Raw genomic sequence first — 14,643 nt, 5'->3', positions numbered from 1 at the left:
TTAGAAACAAAAGTTGAGAGATCAAATTGGTCTTTTTGAAAGTTGTGGGACAAACTTGACCTTTGGGGCAAAGTTGAAGGATCAAAGTGACTATTTTGTCTTTCCTAAAGTACCTGTCACATCGAATCTTCGGACATATATATGAAATATTAAATGTAGTTGAAAAAATAACTAATTACATAGTCTACCTGATTAGCATGAGATGAATTTTTTAAACCTAATTAGTTCATAATTGGATATTATTGTCAAGTAACAACGAAATGTGTTACAGTACCAAAACTCAAACTTTTTTACCAACTAAACACACCCTTTGACTGCTAGAAATATAAACATTTTTGAACAATTTGACATGAATTTTGAAATAAAACATCAGTTATGGAGAGGTGAAACAACTCAAAATCTCACTCTATTCGTTTGACTGTGGCTGGTAGCTGGTAGCTGGTGCTGATTTGTTATGAGAGAAAAGTATTGCAGCCTGGCTGATAGCTGGTGGCTGGTGCTGATTTGGTGTGAAAGAAAACCACTGCTGACTGATTGCCGGACAAACTAAACAGAGTGTTGTGTGGATCAATAGTTGGGATGGGCAATTTATCTGTGGTTATAATTGAGGGAGTGCTAAAATTATATTTATAATCTTTTGATTGGATAGGCACAGCTTAAATCCGACCCAGGATCGGATGATTATTCCTGATGATTTTAACCATCAGTCTGAGTAGAGAATTAATGATGAATATCCGAACCAAAGTTTGAAATGGTATATATTTTATTTAAAAATATAGCCAATCGAATAAATCATATAATTATCTAACACTAATTATTTTACATCATAATACTATGTTAGTTACATCTAACATTTTTTCCCGTAGTCTTTCTTAACATGGAATACCTCTGTAGATAATGATAGTTTAGTTAAGCATAACCATATACGCACAATGCTTTTGTTTCTCCGCGCACTGTATCCAAGTGAAAAGAAATGCAACCAAACAAGTTACTGTTTTTTAAAAAATCAACAAGTGAAACATACTTTAGCTGATTATAAACATTTACTATCTCTCACGAAATTACGTGAAGCACGTCACAAAGAAAAACATAAATTTTTTTTATCCGAATATCGATAGCCTTACTGGGCTGAGTCTAATAAGCAGGTCCGATCGAAGCATTTGGGCTTTACCCAGCCCGGTCCAGGCCCGCAGCATAGCAGCAACATTAATGAGTGGGGATGGTAACGGGTCGGATAAAGTGCGGGTAGAGCAAATACCCGCCCGCGACAATATCCGAAACTATAAGGCATACTCTTACCCGCGAAGCCTAGCAGGTACAATTTTATACCCGTACTCATACCCGCCGGGTACGGGTCGAGTTTCGAATACCCATTGGGTATTTTAATAATAACATAAATAATGTATCATTTGATCGTATTGACTAGCATATTTTGAATTTATCATCTATATAAGCAAACACAAAGTATTAGTAAAACTAAACGGATCATCTTGCACCATCTTTTTTCTTATTTTCAACATCTATTTTGTAGTTGGATGTAAATACATGCGTTCAATTCTAGTTATGTATTTCATCTAAAAAAATAACAATGATCATATGCTACACTACAAATAATAAGCACAATGTCAATATTATTTTCACATCTATTAGTTCACACAATCTCATTATCCATCTATTTAGTTCATACAATCACAAGAAAATGAGACATAAAATTTGTGAATGATAAGAGTTCACTAGATTGTTTTTTGTATTTCGGGTACCCGATGGGTACCCGCGGATAAATTTTTTTACATACGCTCTACCCGCGGGTGAAATTTTGTACCTATACTCATACCCGCGGGTAAAATTTCATACCCATACCCTCACCTGTCGGGTCGGGTACTCGCGGGTACCCGCACCCGCGGGTAAAATTGCCATCCCTATTACTGAGGGTGTGTTTTGGAGGGCTTCAAAAGCAGCTTTAGCTGAAGTCTTCCCAAACAAAATTTTTGGACTGGCTTCTGTGGTGAAACTGACTATGAAGTCATTTTTAGCTTCCACTAGTGTGGTGAAGTTGCAAAATTGTGGCTTCGCCAATTTTATGGACGGCTTCCACTTCAATGCAAGCAAAGTAGGAACATAAAAACTATTTTATTAAATATTTTTTAAAATGATTTCAACTCGATCTGAGAAGACGCTCCATAAGAGAAGTCAGATGAGCAGGAGGGAGAGCCGTGCGAAAACCAGGGTTCACCAAACCGGCCGGAACCGGTCCGGTTACCGCCGTTACCGGTCTAACCGGCCCGGACCGGACCGGTTCCAGTTCCGGCCGGTTTTAAACCGGCCCAAATTCAAATTTTAAATTTGAATTCTAAAAAATGGAAAAATCCTAAAAAAATCTTAAAAATACTTCAAGTTGCGCCGAATCTAATGATGTCAAATTTTTTCAAATATTTGTTCATTTAGTATACTTTGCGAGCATTTGAAGTTAAAAAAAACGTGCATACAAAAGTATACAAATACAATGTAAAAGTAGGAAAAAAGGTTGGAGGGTTCATTTAGGCTAAAACATGTTATACAAACATTCATTTAGTATACTTTGCTGATATTTGAATTTAAACAAAAAAAATGAATTTAGCGGGTTACCAGTCAAACCGACCGGTAACCAGTCAAACCGGACCGGTAAACCGGTCTAACCGGCCGGTTAGCCGTTCGAAACCGGTATAACTGCGGGTTTTGAATTTAAATTTGAGTTTGACCGGTTTTTACCGGTAACCGGTCAAACCGGACCGGTTAGCCGGAACCGGGCGCCGGCGGTTCGGTCCAAACGGTCGGATAAAAAAACCCTGGCGAAAACAGGCCCTGAGCGCACCGCGCACGCGGCAGAAGCGGAGCCGCCTTCAAGGGGCTGTTCGGCTGGTGGAAAAACCGGCTGATTTCGGCTGATTTAATAGTACCATGTGAGAGAAAATAAACCAAAATAAGCCGAAATAAGCCGGAAAAAGACTAGCGAACAGAGCCCAAGTGGTCCCAGGCTCCCACTCGTGCGCGAGCAAACGAAAGCTTCCTCCCCCTCGCCTCGTTGCCTCCGCCACCGCCGCTCCGACCCCGCAGCAGCCGCCGACCTCCCAGGCCGTCGATTCCTCCGCTACCAACTCGAGGTACGATCCGGGCGCCCCGTTCTCGTCTCCTCCTCCGCTCCCTGTTTTGGTCTGTGCCGCCGTGCGATTGCCTTGCTTTTCCTTCGAGCTGGGCCGGGCAGATGTTGCTCTGGCTGCTTTGAGCTAACTATCACCGATTCCACGAGGGGTTGGGATTAACTGAGTATTAATCTAGCTCAAAGCTGTAGGGATTCTTGTAGATGATTGGCATTGAGATCAAAGAATAAAAGGGGTTCTTGATCTGAAGGAAAAGATTCCTTGCTCAGGTGTAGCCGTGCGTAGGTGCTATAATCTTTGTTTGATTTAATCAATTTGTGGGAGGATACATGTTTTATGGTTTTGCGTTGTTTTCCTTTCCTATTTCGGGGCTCAAGTTCTTTAACTTTCGTGGCGAGGGTTGCCTATCGTATCGTACTATCGTGTGACTTGTGTTTCACCCAACGAAAATACGAAATGGTCTTGAGAGGGGTTTATGAGCAGGGGAGCAGCTAAGCTGTATGGTTCTGTGGTTTTGGGTTTATGACAGGTTTTGCAGCCATGGGGTAGAATTGCAAAAGCATGCTACTGTATAGGGAGATTAAGGTATTGCTGTGCGTGGTTTCTACTTCCTGGCCGTTTGGGAGGGCTCAGCGCGAGGGCGGAGCTGGAGCCGGAGCAGTCGAAGCTGCGATCAATGGCTCCGCTGGCTCCGCCTGTGCCCCATGGAAAAGGGCTCCGGCTCTCCCATCCGCCTGTAGCAGAAGCGCTCCACCGAACGGGCGTTTGGTGCGGCTCCGGCAGGAGCTGCCGGCGGAGCTGGAGCTGGAGCCGCACCAAACACCCTCGAATCATTACCTGGTGCCGAGAAGTTTCTGTAACCAGTGATTTCATTTCAGCATCTCTGACTCCAGGTGTTGCAGAGTTGGGTCGTACCTTCTTGTTAGGCTGTCCTTTTACTCATTCTTTGTCAAGATTCTAAAACAAAGTACAAGGTGGACTGTACAAAATGGTTAATTGAGTGAAAAAAAGATAGAATTGCTACTCGTCAAGCATCTAAGGTTGGTAGTGCAGAGGGGCCGACAGATTTATTAATTTATATTGTTATTCATTTTCCTTTTCTTTCCTCAGAAAAAAAGTAACAAGTTACATACACTCAAGTATATGATTGTAGAGTCTTAGAACAGAGAGGAACATGGCATGTAGTTTTGGTACATTTCGGTCATGGTCCCATGATCATTATTTACCTTCGAATTTCGTATCTGATATCACATAAAGTAAGTTTTGTAATTGAAAGTTTCCTCTTTGTTTGTTTTCTAATTTTCTATAAGAGTATAAGTAGATAGTATAGTACACTATAGACTTCCTGTCACTATTTGGGTGAATGCAATATTTAGTTCTGTTTATATGAACATACTAAAAAGGAGGTATTCCTGATCGGTTGCAGTACAACAAAGGCACAGTCATGTATGCTGAATTGCTGATACTTATTTTGATCTCTAGATTGATTTAATCTGACTAATGGGAAGACCTGTGTGATTTTTTTGTCCTAAAAATGTACCTTAGTGCATATCATAGTTTCCTAGATTTCCTTATAGCTTCTATTGCCACCTTGCTTGTTAACTGAAATTTTAGACTTCTTGTTCAATCATGTTTTTTTTATGCTAGGAAAATTCTTGTTAAATGATGTTACATGGTCCCACTTGTGGTGCATTTCTAAATGTGCTTATTAAGGTTAACACTGCGAGATGGCGGCATCCACACTCTCAACTTCATGCACTCTCAGTACCAACTTTGGCATTCAAGTCTCCACTGCTGCAGTGAAGAGTCCTTCATCTGTGAGTTTTGTCAGCCACCCCTCCGTGACCTCTGGCCTGAAAACCTTCAGGAAGCTTGGTCTTGCTGCAATGGCTGTCTACAAGGTGAAGCTCGTCTCACCCGAAGGGGACGTGCATGAGTTTGAGGCTCAAGATGATACCTACATCCTGGACTCTGCTGAATCCGCTGGAGTGGAGCTGCCATACTCGTGCCGTGCTGGGGCTTGCTCTACCTGCGCTGGCAAAATTGAGACTGGCATTGTCGATCAGTCAGATGGATCATTCCTCGATGATGCACAGCAGGCTGAGGGATATGTTCTCACCTGCGTGTCCTACCCGAGGTCCGACTGTGTGATCCATACCCACAAGGAAGGTGAACTGTACTAGTCAGTCCCATGGAGACTGAGATGCAGATGCACTTGAAGTTGTTAAGGAGCAACAGCCAGCAAATGCATTATGTTAGATATCCTGTCATACAGAATGCAGCACTGCCTGAGGCAGCCAATTAATAGGTTGAGTTTAAACATGGTGCGCAAAGTTAGCTCATTCAGCTGTTGAAGTTTTTGGATGCCTCTGATAATATTGGTGTAGTAATAAATAAAATGTAGAAAAACAATGTGACTGAATGTTGCATGTTGGTATTGTACTATGCATCTTCATGGATCTTTTGGCCTTGAAAGTTCCAGCAGCCTGATCCTCCAAAGTTTATGGCTCTACGTATCACTGCACCTGTGCACCATCTTCTTATTTGGCATTGTACCATGCAGCATCCTTGCAGCCTTTTTTTTTTGGTTATATCTGAGCTCTGAAGAATTTAATCAGAATCTCTGGCATTGTTCCCATGACTTGGCTCTGTTGAAGGAAATTATGACGTGCTTCAGGGGGGCATCAGGACTTGGTACCAGCTACAGCAGTCAGCAAGCCCAATTCACCCCAATCATTCCTCAGACTCCGAGTTTATGATTTCTCTTTCGTTGATGATTAGGCTTTTTCTTAGATTTATTGGAGCTACCTAAACCCGTTTGCATCATCTATTAGGAAAGCAAACCTAAAGATGTTAGATCTAGCTACGAAGGTGATCTCTCTTAACACCATGATCGCTTGTCTAACTAAGTGGGCAGTAGGCCCTTGTATGTATCTTCATGAAGGTTTGCCTGGACTTGATCCTTTGGGATGGTTGATATCCCGAACACATCAAATTGCAATCATGAGAATAAACCTTATATGTAGCAATCCATACCACTTTACATTGACCGTTATCATTAATTACCAAAACTACAATCCAAAGTTCCAAACTAGGGTCATACAACATGTAAACCCATTTATTCGTTATACAAGGAGTGATACCTTTTCCACCTGACAGTACAATAATTCAGAACGAGATGTTTTTCCAACTCATATTTAACAGAATCTGAAACGTTCACCTCATCAAACCGACCACCTTCAGCAGCGATCATCTTTGTTTTCACCTTCCCTCGATCTCGTGGCTTGCTCTGGCGATCGTCGGCGACTGGGTGAGAGGGTCGACCTCTTTCTGCCTGCTGAACTCAGGGGTGGTCGACAACCCCCAGTAGCTGCTCGTGCCGCAGCTACTGTCCCTGCCCCTGAGCTGCGATTCAGTGATGATGGCGTCGCTTGGCTTCGCCATCTCCTCAGCCACCTCGGCTTTCCCGGTAAGCATTGCCACCACCCTCGACATCGGCGGCCGCCGGTGCGGCGAGCCCTGCGTGCACATGAGCGCGACATGGATGACTCTCAGAGCTTCCCCGGCGTCGAACTTCTCCAGTCTTGGGTCCAGGATTCGCAGTGGTTGCTCCCCTTCGTACAGGTCCCATGCCTGTTAAGTTAACATAGGCACAGCAACATTCAGTAACAGTAAGAACTAAGAATGGGTTCATCTTCATCAGCACTCCTGGATAGATGGAAAGATCGTCGAACTGCTTACCCTTTCTAAGATATAGATGTCACTTTCCTCGAGGGAGTTACTGGTGTTGGGTTGGCCAGAGACAGCCTCCAGAGCGACCACCCCGAATGCGAAGACGTCGGCCTTTTCAGTCAGCTGGCCTCTCATTGCATACTCAGGAGCCAGATAGCCACTTGAACAATGGTGAGGTGAGGGAAGTTAAACTCAGCTGAGGTGTTGGAAGGTGCAGTCATCATAAGAACAGCAGTAGTGAAATTTTCTCACAATGTGCCTGCGATTCTTGTCGTGCTGACATGCGACTTGTTCTCGTCGTAGAGCTTGGCGAGTCCAAAGTCGGAGACCTTGGGGGTGAGATCGGTGTCAAGGAGCACATTGCTGGCCTTGATGTCCCTGTGCACGATGCGGATGCTGGACTCCTCATGAAGATAAGCTAGGCCTCTGGCAATGCCTAAAATGATCTCAAAGCGTGTTGACCAGTCTAGCTTCAACCTACTATTTTTTCCTGTTAATGCAGAAATTAATAAGGCCTTGAAATTAAGATGATGGCAAAATGCAGAGAAGGAAATTATTGAGAGTTGATGAAGCAAGGTTTTATTAGGAGGGATGAAACAGAGGCAATTTTGAAGGTAACAGGGATGAGCAGAAGTGTGCTCACCGAAGAGAGCTCGATCAAGGCTTCCATTTTCAAGGTACTCATAGACCAACAAATGTGTGTTACTGTCAATGCAGCATCCATGCAGTTTGACAAGATTCCTGTGTTGGACAGCAGAAATGGTTGCAACCTCTGCCACGAACTGTCTTTTCCCCTGATGAGATGATTCAGAGAGTTGTTTCACGGCTATTGCTCTTCCATCAGTTAGTGTACCCTGCCAAATAAAGGCGTTACTAAAGTTACATGTGTATTTTGACCAGAGGCCAACAAGGCCGCTGTAGAGTTATATTCAGCTAACATATACCAAATAAGAAAAATACTCAGTCGCTATTTCGCAAGACCAAATTAAATGGGAGAAGCAAACCTTATAGACTGGCCCGTATCCGCCTTCTCCAAGAATGTTCTGAGGGCTGAAATTATCTGTAGCTAACTTGAGTTCAGCATAACTGAAGACATCAGGTTGTCCAATCAGGTCGTACAGTTCTACATTTTTCGAGGATACATGCATGAGAAAATAGTTCATCTGAGAATTATTATGTATGGGTTATGCCCTACAAATAGTGAGTTATCTGATACCTTGTTGCTGTCGTGCTAGCCTTCTTCTCCTTTTAGTTAACACAAATATTCCAAATAAGGCTGCTAATCCTAAAACTGCTGCACCGATCACTATTCCAGTAATTGCTCCAGCTTTGCTTTTCTTTTTCAGTACACCATTTCGCACAGTTGGAGTAAAATCTGGAAAAAAAGCTGAGGCCTAAGGGTTTTGTTTATCTGAGAAAAGCCAATGTAATGAACTTCTTCTTTACGCTAACCTAATGATTAGGCTGGGCTTACCTGGAGTAACGCTTAATGCTGAGATCATCGGCCCATAGTAACCTTGTTTAGGGATGCAGCAAGTGCCCTTGCCAGCCCAGAAGAGATGGATCTCAAGGAAGTTTTTTGACACAGTTGCTGTGTAACTCTTGCTAACTGCAGTAAAAGATTTTCCACCAGCTGTCTTCCTTATATTGAAGTTCTTTTCTCTAAGAGAACCCTAAGCACATGAAAATATGAGCACTCTCAAACAAAGAATTAAACTGTTTATTAAATCATATCATGCATGCATTCAATTTATACGTACCTGGACATATATGTCAAAGACTCTCCTTCCTAGGCTTTGCCAAGTCTGTGTGTCCGGATAAGCAGTCTCTGCAAATTGAAGCACAACAGTGTAATTTCCATTCTCAAGTCCAAGGCCGTAGTATCTCAGTGACGATGCTGACATCCTTGCTGTTTGGAACAGTTCTGAATCTGCTGCATTCTGAAACTGCTCGATGGAGCTATATATTATGTTACTTCCATTTGGGGCCTGGTTGAATTTTCCTACATTGCTGACACCCCATCTTGTTTGACCGGTAACATAATATGATGAAGCCCCAAGGTCTGTAGGATCTACATCGTACATAGTATTATCTGACCCTGTCATAGACCTATTACTGCCGCAGTCTACCGCGAAGGAATAATCTGCAGTTAAGAGGTACATAATTACTATAACCTTTTACCAAGATCCCTGACATCCTGTTACCTGCTATGGTTGATGAAGAGTGAAAAATATACATTGTGGAGAACCAAGGAAACAAGGAGTGTCTTGCTGGAGGCAGTTTAGTCCTGAAGGTAGAATACTGTGCACATAATTGAATTTTACAAGTTGTTAGAAAGATTCTATTAAAATTCAACTCCTGCAGAAGTATAATTAGATGCCTACCTGTCGTTGGTGCTATCAAGAACGAAGTTGTTTGCCACCAAATTCCTTGTACGAAACAAAAATTTGAGTATATTCAATTCTCTCCTCTTAAGTAGGAAACACAAATTTCAGAAATGTTTAACTTACAGATGCAAATCGCTCTCAGTAGTCCAAGAAGGAAACCTTCCGGTGAGCCGGTTATATGAAAAATCTCTGCAAATAAAATAAATTAACTTACATGTGAAATAACGAACCTGCCATTAAATTAGTCAAATAATTTGTTCTATACAGGAAATTTAATTCTATGCTGAATTGGTTGACATACAAATTTTTTAATAAAACACTTTTCACATCAGGTAGGCTTCCTGTAAGGCTATTGTTCCCAAGAAACCTGAAATGGGTATGGTACAAGATGATGAAGCATGGACATCAGCTTAGGTGGTGTTTGTATAATGGAAATAATCAATAGAGAATTCCTTACAGGAATTCAAGTTTGTCCAGAGTAAGGATTGATCGAGGAACTTGACCTGTGATATTATTAAAACTCAAGTCCCTGTGCCATTTGAGAGCAATGTTACTTGAGTGGACACTTCACATTAAATTTCAGAAAAGAAAACAATAACATCATAAACTGGGACAATGGCCCGTTGATTAAAACTTACAGCAAGATTAAATTTGCAAGCTTAGAAATATTAACTGCTCCAAGATTACCAGATAACTTGCAGTTCCTCAATATCCTGTAAGAAAGATATTTAATCTCAGTAACTAGCCAATATAATAAACTGTAAGGTTTACGGTTAAAGGTGTCACGAACAGGGTACTCAAAGATGTCAGACTACTGATGAAGGCCAACGAAGAGCTTCCATTTACAATATCACCAACAATTCTGGTCATTGTATTTAGAACATCAGTTATTTTGACAAACTTGACCTTCTAAACTAGCACAGGAACAATGTTGCCAAAGTATGAAATACTTACAAGTTTGTCAGCCTGGTTAGATTAGACAAACTTGCTGGAATCGGGCCCTCAAAAGAATTTCCGTGGAGTACCCTACAAGTTCATGCTTTCAGAAAAGAAGTAATACCATACCAAATCCATCTTTGAATATAGAAAAAGCAAACTATATTGTATCCATATGTTGTGCGGATCAGTTTAATGACATGGACATGCGACCTAAACTCCTAATTCAAATGCGAAGAACATATGTAGAAAAGTTCTGCTGCATAATTTCCAGTTATCTCCTGAATAATACATGACGTGTTGACTAATTAATAACTATTCTTACAGATCTTCCATATTTGTCAAACTCCCAAAATAATCAGGTATTTTCCCTGTGAAATCATTATCCGATGCTCGCCTGCAAGCACAACAAAATATTTAACATTGAAAATACAGAAGCACAATGAACAATAAATTGTGGCACCATTGTTGACCGTACAGAATCTTCAGCTTTTTAAGCTTTGAGAACGTTGAAGGGAAGGGACCGCTAAAGCCACTACTATCAATGTACCTGTTGGGTAAATATTGCAGAAATTATCATGTTCAACAACAGAGATCTCCCAGTCATATTCTAGTGCTACTAGAAGTAGTGTTTTAGCAATTAGAAAGGGGCCGTCTTACAATTGCTCAAGTTTGGACAGATTGCCCAGATCTTCAGGAAGTCCACCGCTAAAATTGTCCAAACTGATGCCTCTGAAACAAAAGGACACAGGTCAGGAGTACAGAATTCATTTGGGTGCCATGCTACTGGTGGAAAAAGGGGCATGCTTTCCCTGATGAGCCTTTTGATTCAAATATTCTCCATTCGCATCTCATCGAACAAACGAAGCACCATTTGACAATGGAAATTACACGGATGTTCTTAACATATAAGTTACTTTCTTGATGAGAAGTTATGCACATAGTTTGTGCCATATGGTTAGATATGGTTGTATAACATCAGGCTATCATTAATCTATAGGACATTGCTAAAAACTATAGTTGAAAGTCGAGGACCTATATAGGAAAGAAGAGACTTCTTACAGCAAATTGAGATTCGTGAGGTTCCCAAGTTCCTTTGGAAGTGGCCCAGAGAATGGATTGAATCCCAGGCTCCTTTTAAAAAAGAATGGAATATAGTTCAGACTTCAGACAACACTAACAGATGGAGATTACAAGAATTTTAGAGCTTGAGGTATTATAACTCCTACAAGTGTTGCATTCCAGAAAATTGCCCAATGAATGATGGAATTGGACCCATCAAGTAATTTTGATCAAGGTTCCTGAAGCAACACCAGAAACATCTAGCACATTAACAGCAAAGAATTTAAAACATTGATTTATTTGTTCATCATCAAGACAGAAAATAGGAGTTCGATAGAAATACAGGTAAGTTAGGTAGGTGAGGTTCTGCAGTTCTGAAGGTATCTGACCGACAACATTCAATGCGTATACCTTCCTGTACAAATTAAAGAAGTTGGAAAAATGATTCAGTTGGTACTAGTACAAAAGGGTAATACAGTTTCAGTTCATAAGAACTGGTTTGTGTTAGATTTCGTTTCCGACTATCATTTGGTTGGTAACCTCCAACCTTCAGAAACAACGTGAGAGCAATAATGAACCGACAGAACTGTGGCACTCTTTATTTTTTTTTCGGGGAAAAAACAGATTTTCCCTTCCGTTTCAGTCGTTCTTTTCCTTCCATTTCCCTCCCAACTGTCTAAGGTTAAATGACGAACTGTGAATACATATTTATCAAGATGTTTATCTTAAGAGGGGATTTGATCTTTTATTTATAAAGCACGGCTCTTCCACTGCCAACAGGAACGATAGTGATAAGGAACAACACAGAGTTGTCATGGCTGTAATGGATGCAGTGGAAAAGAGACGTTTCTCATATTTAATTGTAATTTTATTTTTTACATTGGTCCATTCTGTACTAGCTAGTTCATATTTCCTTTCTTAATATATATATATATATATATATATATATATATAGAGAGAGAGAGAGAGAGAGAGAGAGAGAGAGAGAGAGAGAGGAGCACGGTCCCATGTTCTTGCAAGCTTCCATGGACAAATTGGTAGAACTTAAGCTAGTACTAAAGCATTTTCGTGACGACATGGCCTCTTGGTGCCGGCGTCGAGCACCTAGTGCGCAACTGAAACAAGCTAGACTGGGCATATATACGTACAGCATGGTGATGTGGCAGACGGTGTTGCTGTTGAAGGAACAGTCGCACTTGATGCCCGGGTTGAACTCGCTGTTGCCGTCGAGCCCCACGCCGTCGTCGACGGCGGCGCCGCTGCAGGGCTCGCCGCTGATGTTCCACGCCGGCGACCGCGTCGCTTTCCATCCCCATCTCCCCAGGATTGTGTTGAGCGCCGCCGCTGCACGCGTCAACATGCAAGTGAATTGAGCTAGGCAAGCATGTACACTTAATCTCAACCATGCATAGTAAAGGAGGTAGCGCCTAGTAATGTCCAACCTTCGATCGGATCAGTTCTTGCTGCTTGCTGAGCCTGAACCCGAGGTGCTTCGAAGCATGTGCGCAGGAGCACCAGCCAAACCAGCACACCGCTGCTGCTGCGGTAGCCACGCCTCATCTCTCCGTTTGTCGAGTCTCTGCACCTCCTAGTCCTCTCTAACATGAGAAATAATGTCGGGGCTGCTAGCTTATTAATACTCCATCCTTCCTAAATTACATATCATTTTAGTTTTTTCTAATTCTAATATATGCATTTGTTGTTCATTTTTTTACGAAATACAGGAAAAACGCAGATGCTCAACTCTACACATATGAGCACCTCCGAGAGACTGAGCCGGCAGATCTTCGAGATTGAGAAAGTCACCACAGATGTCTTGCTATCAAGAATAGCGCCATTTAAATCCTAAAATAGAACCGAAAAATTGCAAGACCCGTACCAAGTTGGATGTACTTGTGGTGACTTCTTACTCAGTCTCACAATTACAGAAGTTACACGTGCATGTCAGTGTATGTCGTCCATCTAGTTCCTGCCTTAAACCACAAAACAAAAATATTGATCCACTGTACTTACTATGTAAGCAATTTGTCATCTCATGACTATAAAAACAACTTAGGCATGCATGTAAGCGTGTGTCTGTGTTTTTAAAACAAAAATATTGACCATCCACTATACTACTAGGTGAGCACTTTGTCTTATCTTGCTATAAAATTAGGCTACCCTTGTAGACGTGAACTATACTACAACGTGCAGCAGTCCATCCTTTCACAGTATAAGATGCCCTATAGACTATCAGATTTTCACTATCTAAGCTTATAGCTTTAAAAGTCCACAATCTAAAGGTTGCTTCTCATAATACGTAGTAAAAAAACAAAGACAGAAATCATGTCAACTAAGCGCCTTGTCGCGCCTAGAAAATTTTGGTTCCCTTTTGAAAGAAGTGAGCGAGCTGTGTGGCCCTTTATCATCGTGACATATGTCGAAGAAATATTGATCCAGAACCGTGACTTCTTGTAAATACATTACAGAAATGGAACCCTTATAAACCCTGGCAGTGAACCTAGCCTCCAACCCGTCTCTTCTTATTCTCCGGTTGACCAGTTCCTAGCTAGCGCGGCACCAACCAGGCAACCAGGCTCTGCATGCAGCTCGCTTGCTTGCTGCTCAAACGTAACACCTGCCCGTGTCCACTTCACCACTTGCTTATGCTTCCTACGTTCCAAAATACTCCCTCCTTCCCTGTTTATAAGGCATACACGTATATCAAGATTCAAACCTTGTCATCTTTGACCAATAATTTGACTATTAAATTTTTATTTTTATAATGCAAATTTCATATGATTGGATTCATAATCAAATATATTTTACAATGATTATAAATTTCTAATCAAAAGTGATATAATATATGATAAATAAATGGTCAAAGTGTTGTTTAGAAGACCGTGTCATGTTCCACCATGCCTTATAAACAGGGAAGGAGGGAGTATAGTCCAAATATCGATCGTTTTTGGCCTTTCAGATTTATGCATTTTAAAAAAGAGAACATATCTGGTGGAAACCATAACTTTATAAAAACTCGTGCAAATCATGGCAAAAGGTCATCTAAATTCACAAAAAAAATCACACATGAAGATGATATGATGATACACAACCTTGTAAATATCTTGTCCAAACTCGACTTCGTTCGTGAGATATAAAAATAACAAATTTCAAGCCAGAAAACTGTCTAGATGATTTGTTAAAAATTTGTTATTTTTATATCTCATAAACGAAGTTGAGTTTGAATAAGATATTTTACAAGGTTGTGTATCATAATATCATCTACATGTGTGATTTTTTTGGTGAATTTAGATATTTTTTTTGTCGTGATTTGCACGGGTTTTCACGAAGATTGCGGTTTCCACCAGATATATTCCCTTTAAAAAAGTGAGCATTATATTTTACACACG

The 14,643-nt window shown here is 41.1% G+C and overlaps 2 protein-coding genes across 4 annotated transcripts; one reads left to right on the top strand and one right to left on the bottom strand.

The window, feature by feature from the left end:
- Positions 1-3,004: 3,004 nt before the first annotated feature.
- Positions 3,005-5,647, top strand: LOC120657997 (ferredoxin-3, chloroplastic-like). The gene is made up of 2 exons (XM_039936194.1): positions 3,005-3,140; positions 4,851-5,647. Exon 2 carries the CDS (start codon positions 4,865-4,867, stop codon positions 5,318-5,320), a length of 456 nt encoding a protein of 151 aa, XP_039792128.1. The 5' UTR covers positions 3,005-3,140; positions 4,851-4,864; the 3' UTR covers positions 5,321-5,647.
- Positions 5,648-6,132: 485 nt separating this feature from the next.
- LOC120657991 (probable LRR receptor-like serine/threonine-protein kinase At1g56130) lies at positions 6,133-12,862 on the bottom strand. Of its 3 annotated transcripts, none has more exons than XM_039936186.1 (24): positions 12,697-12,862; positions 12,403-12,598; positions 11,598-11,669; positions 11,422-11,514; positions 11,255-11,326; positions 10,853-10,924; positions 10,671-10,742; positions 10,518-10,589; positions 10,211-10,282; positions 10,047-10,118; positions 9,895-9,969; positions 9,714-9,785; positions 9,558-9,623; positions 9,380-9,445; positions 9,254-9,298; positions 9,106-9,170; positions 8,630-9,012; positions 8,344-8,542; positions 8,086-8,244; positions 7,874-7,992; positions 7,513-7,723; positions 7,122-7,359; positions 6,879-7,029; positions 6,133-6,770 (listed from the first exon to the last, which is right to left on the bottom strand). In XM_039936186.1, the coding sequence occupies exons 1-24, from the start codon at positions 12,857-12,859 to the stop codon at positions 6,399-6,401; spliced, it is 3,177 nt and encodes a 1,058-aa protein (XP_039792120.1). In that variant the 5' UTR covers positions 12,860-12,862; the 3' UTR covers positions 6,133-6,398. The 3 variants fall into 3 exon arrangements, with proteins under 3 accessions (XP_039792120.1, XP_039792121.1, XP_039792122.1); XM_039936187.1 differs by having other exon boundaries at positions 11,422-11,493; XM_039936188.1 differs by lacking the exons at positions 11,422-11,514; positions 11,598-11,669.
- Positions 12,863-14,643: the final 1,781 nt, after the last annotated feature.

Source organism: Panicum virgatum, chromosome 2N, assembly GCF_016808335.1.
Source record: "Panicum virgatum strain AP13 chromosome 2N, P.virgatum_v5, whole genome shotgun sequence".
Classification (NCBI taxonomy): Eukaryota; Viridiplantae; Streptophyta; class Magnoliopsida; order Poales; family Poaceae; genus Panicum; species Panicum virgatum.
Note: the sequence above shows the minus strand (reverse complement) of the source record. Positions and strands in the feature narration are given on the sequence as shown.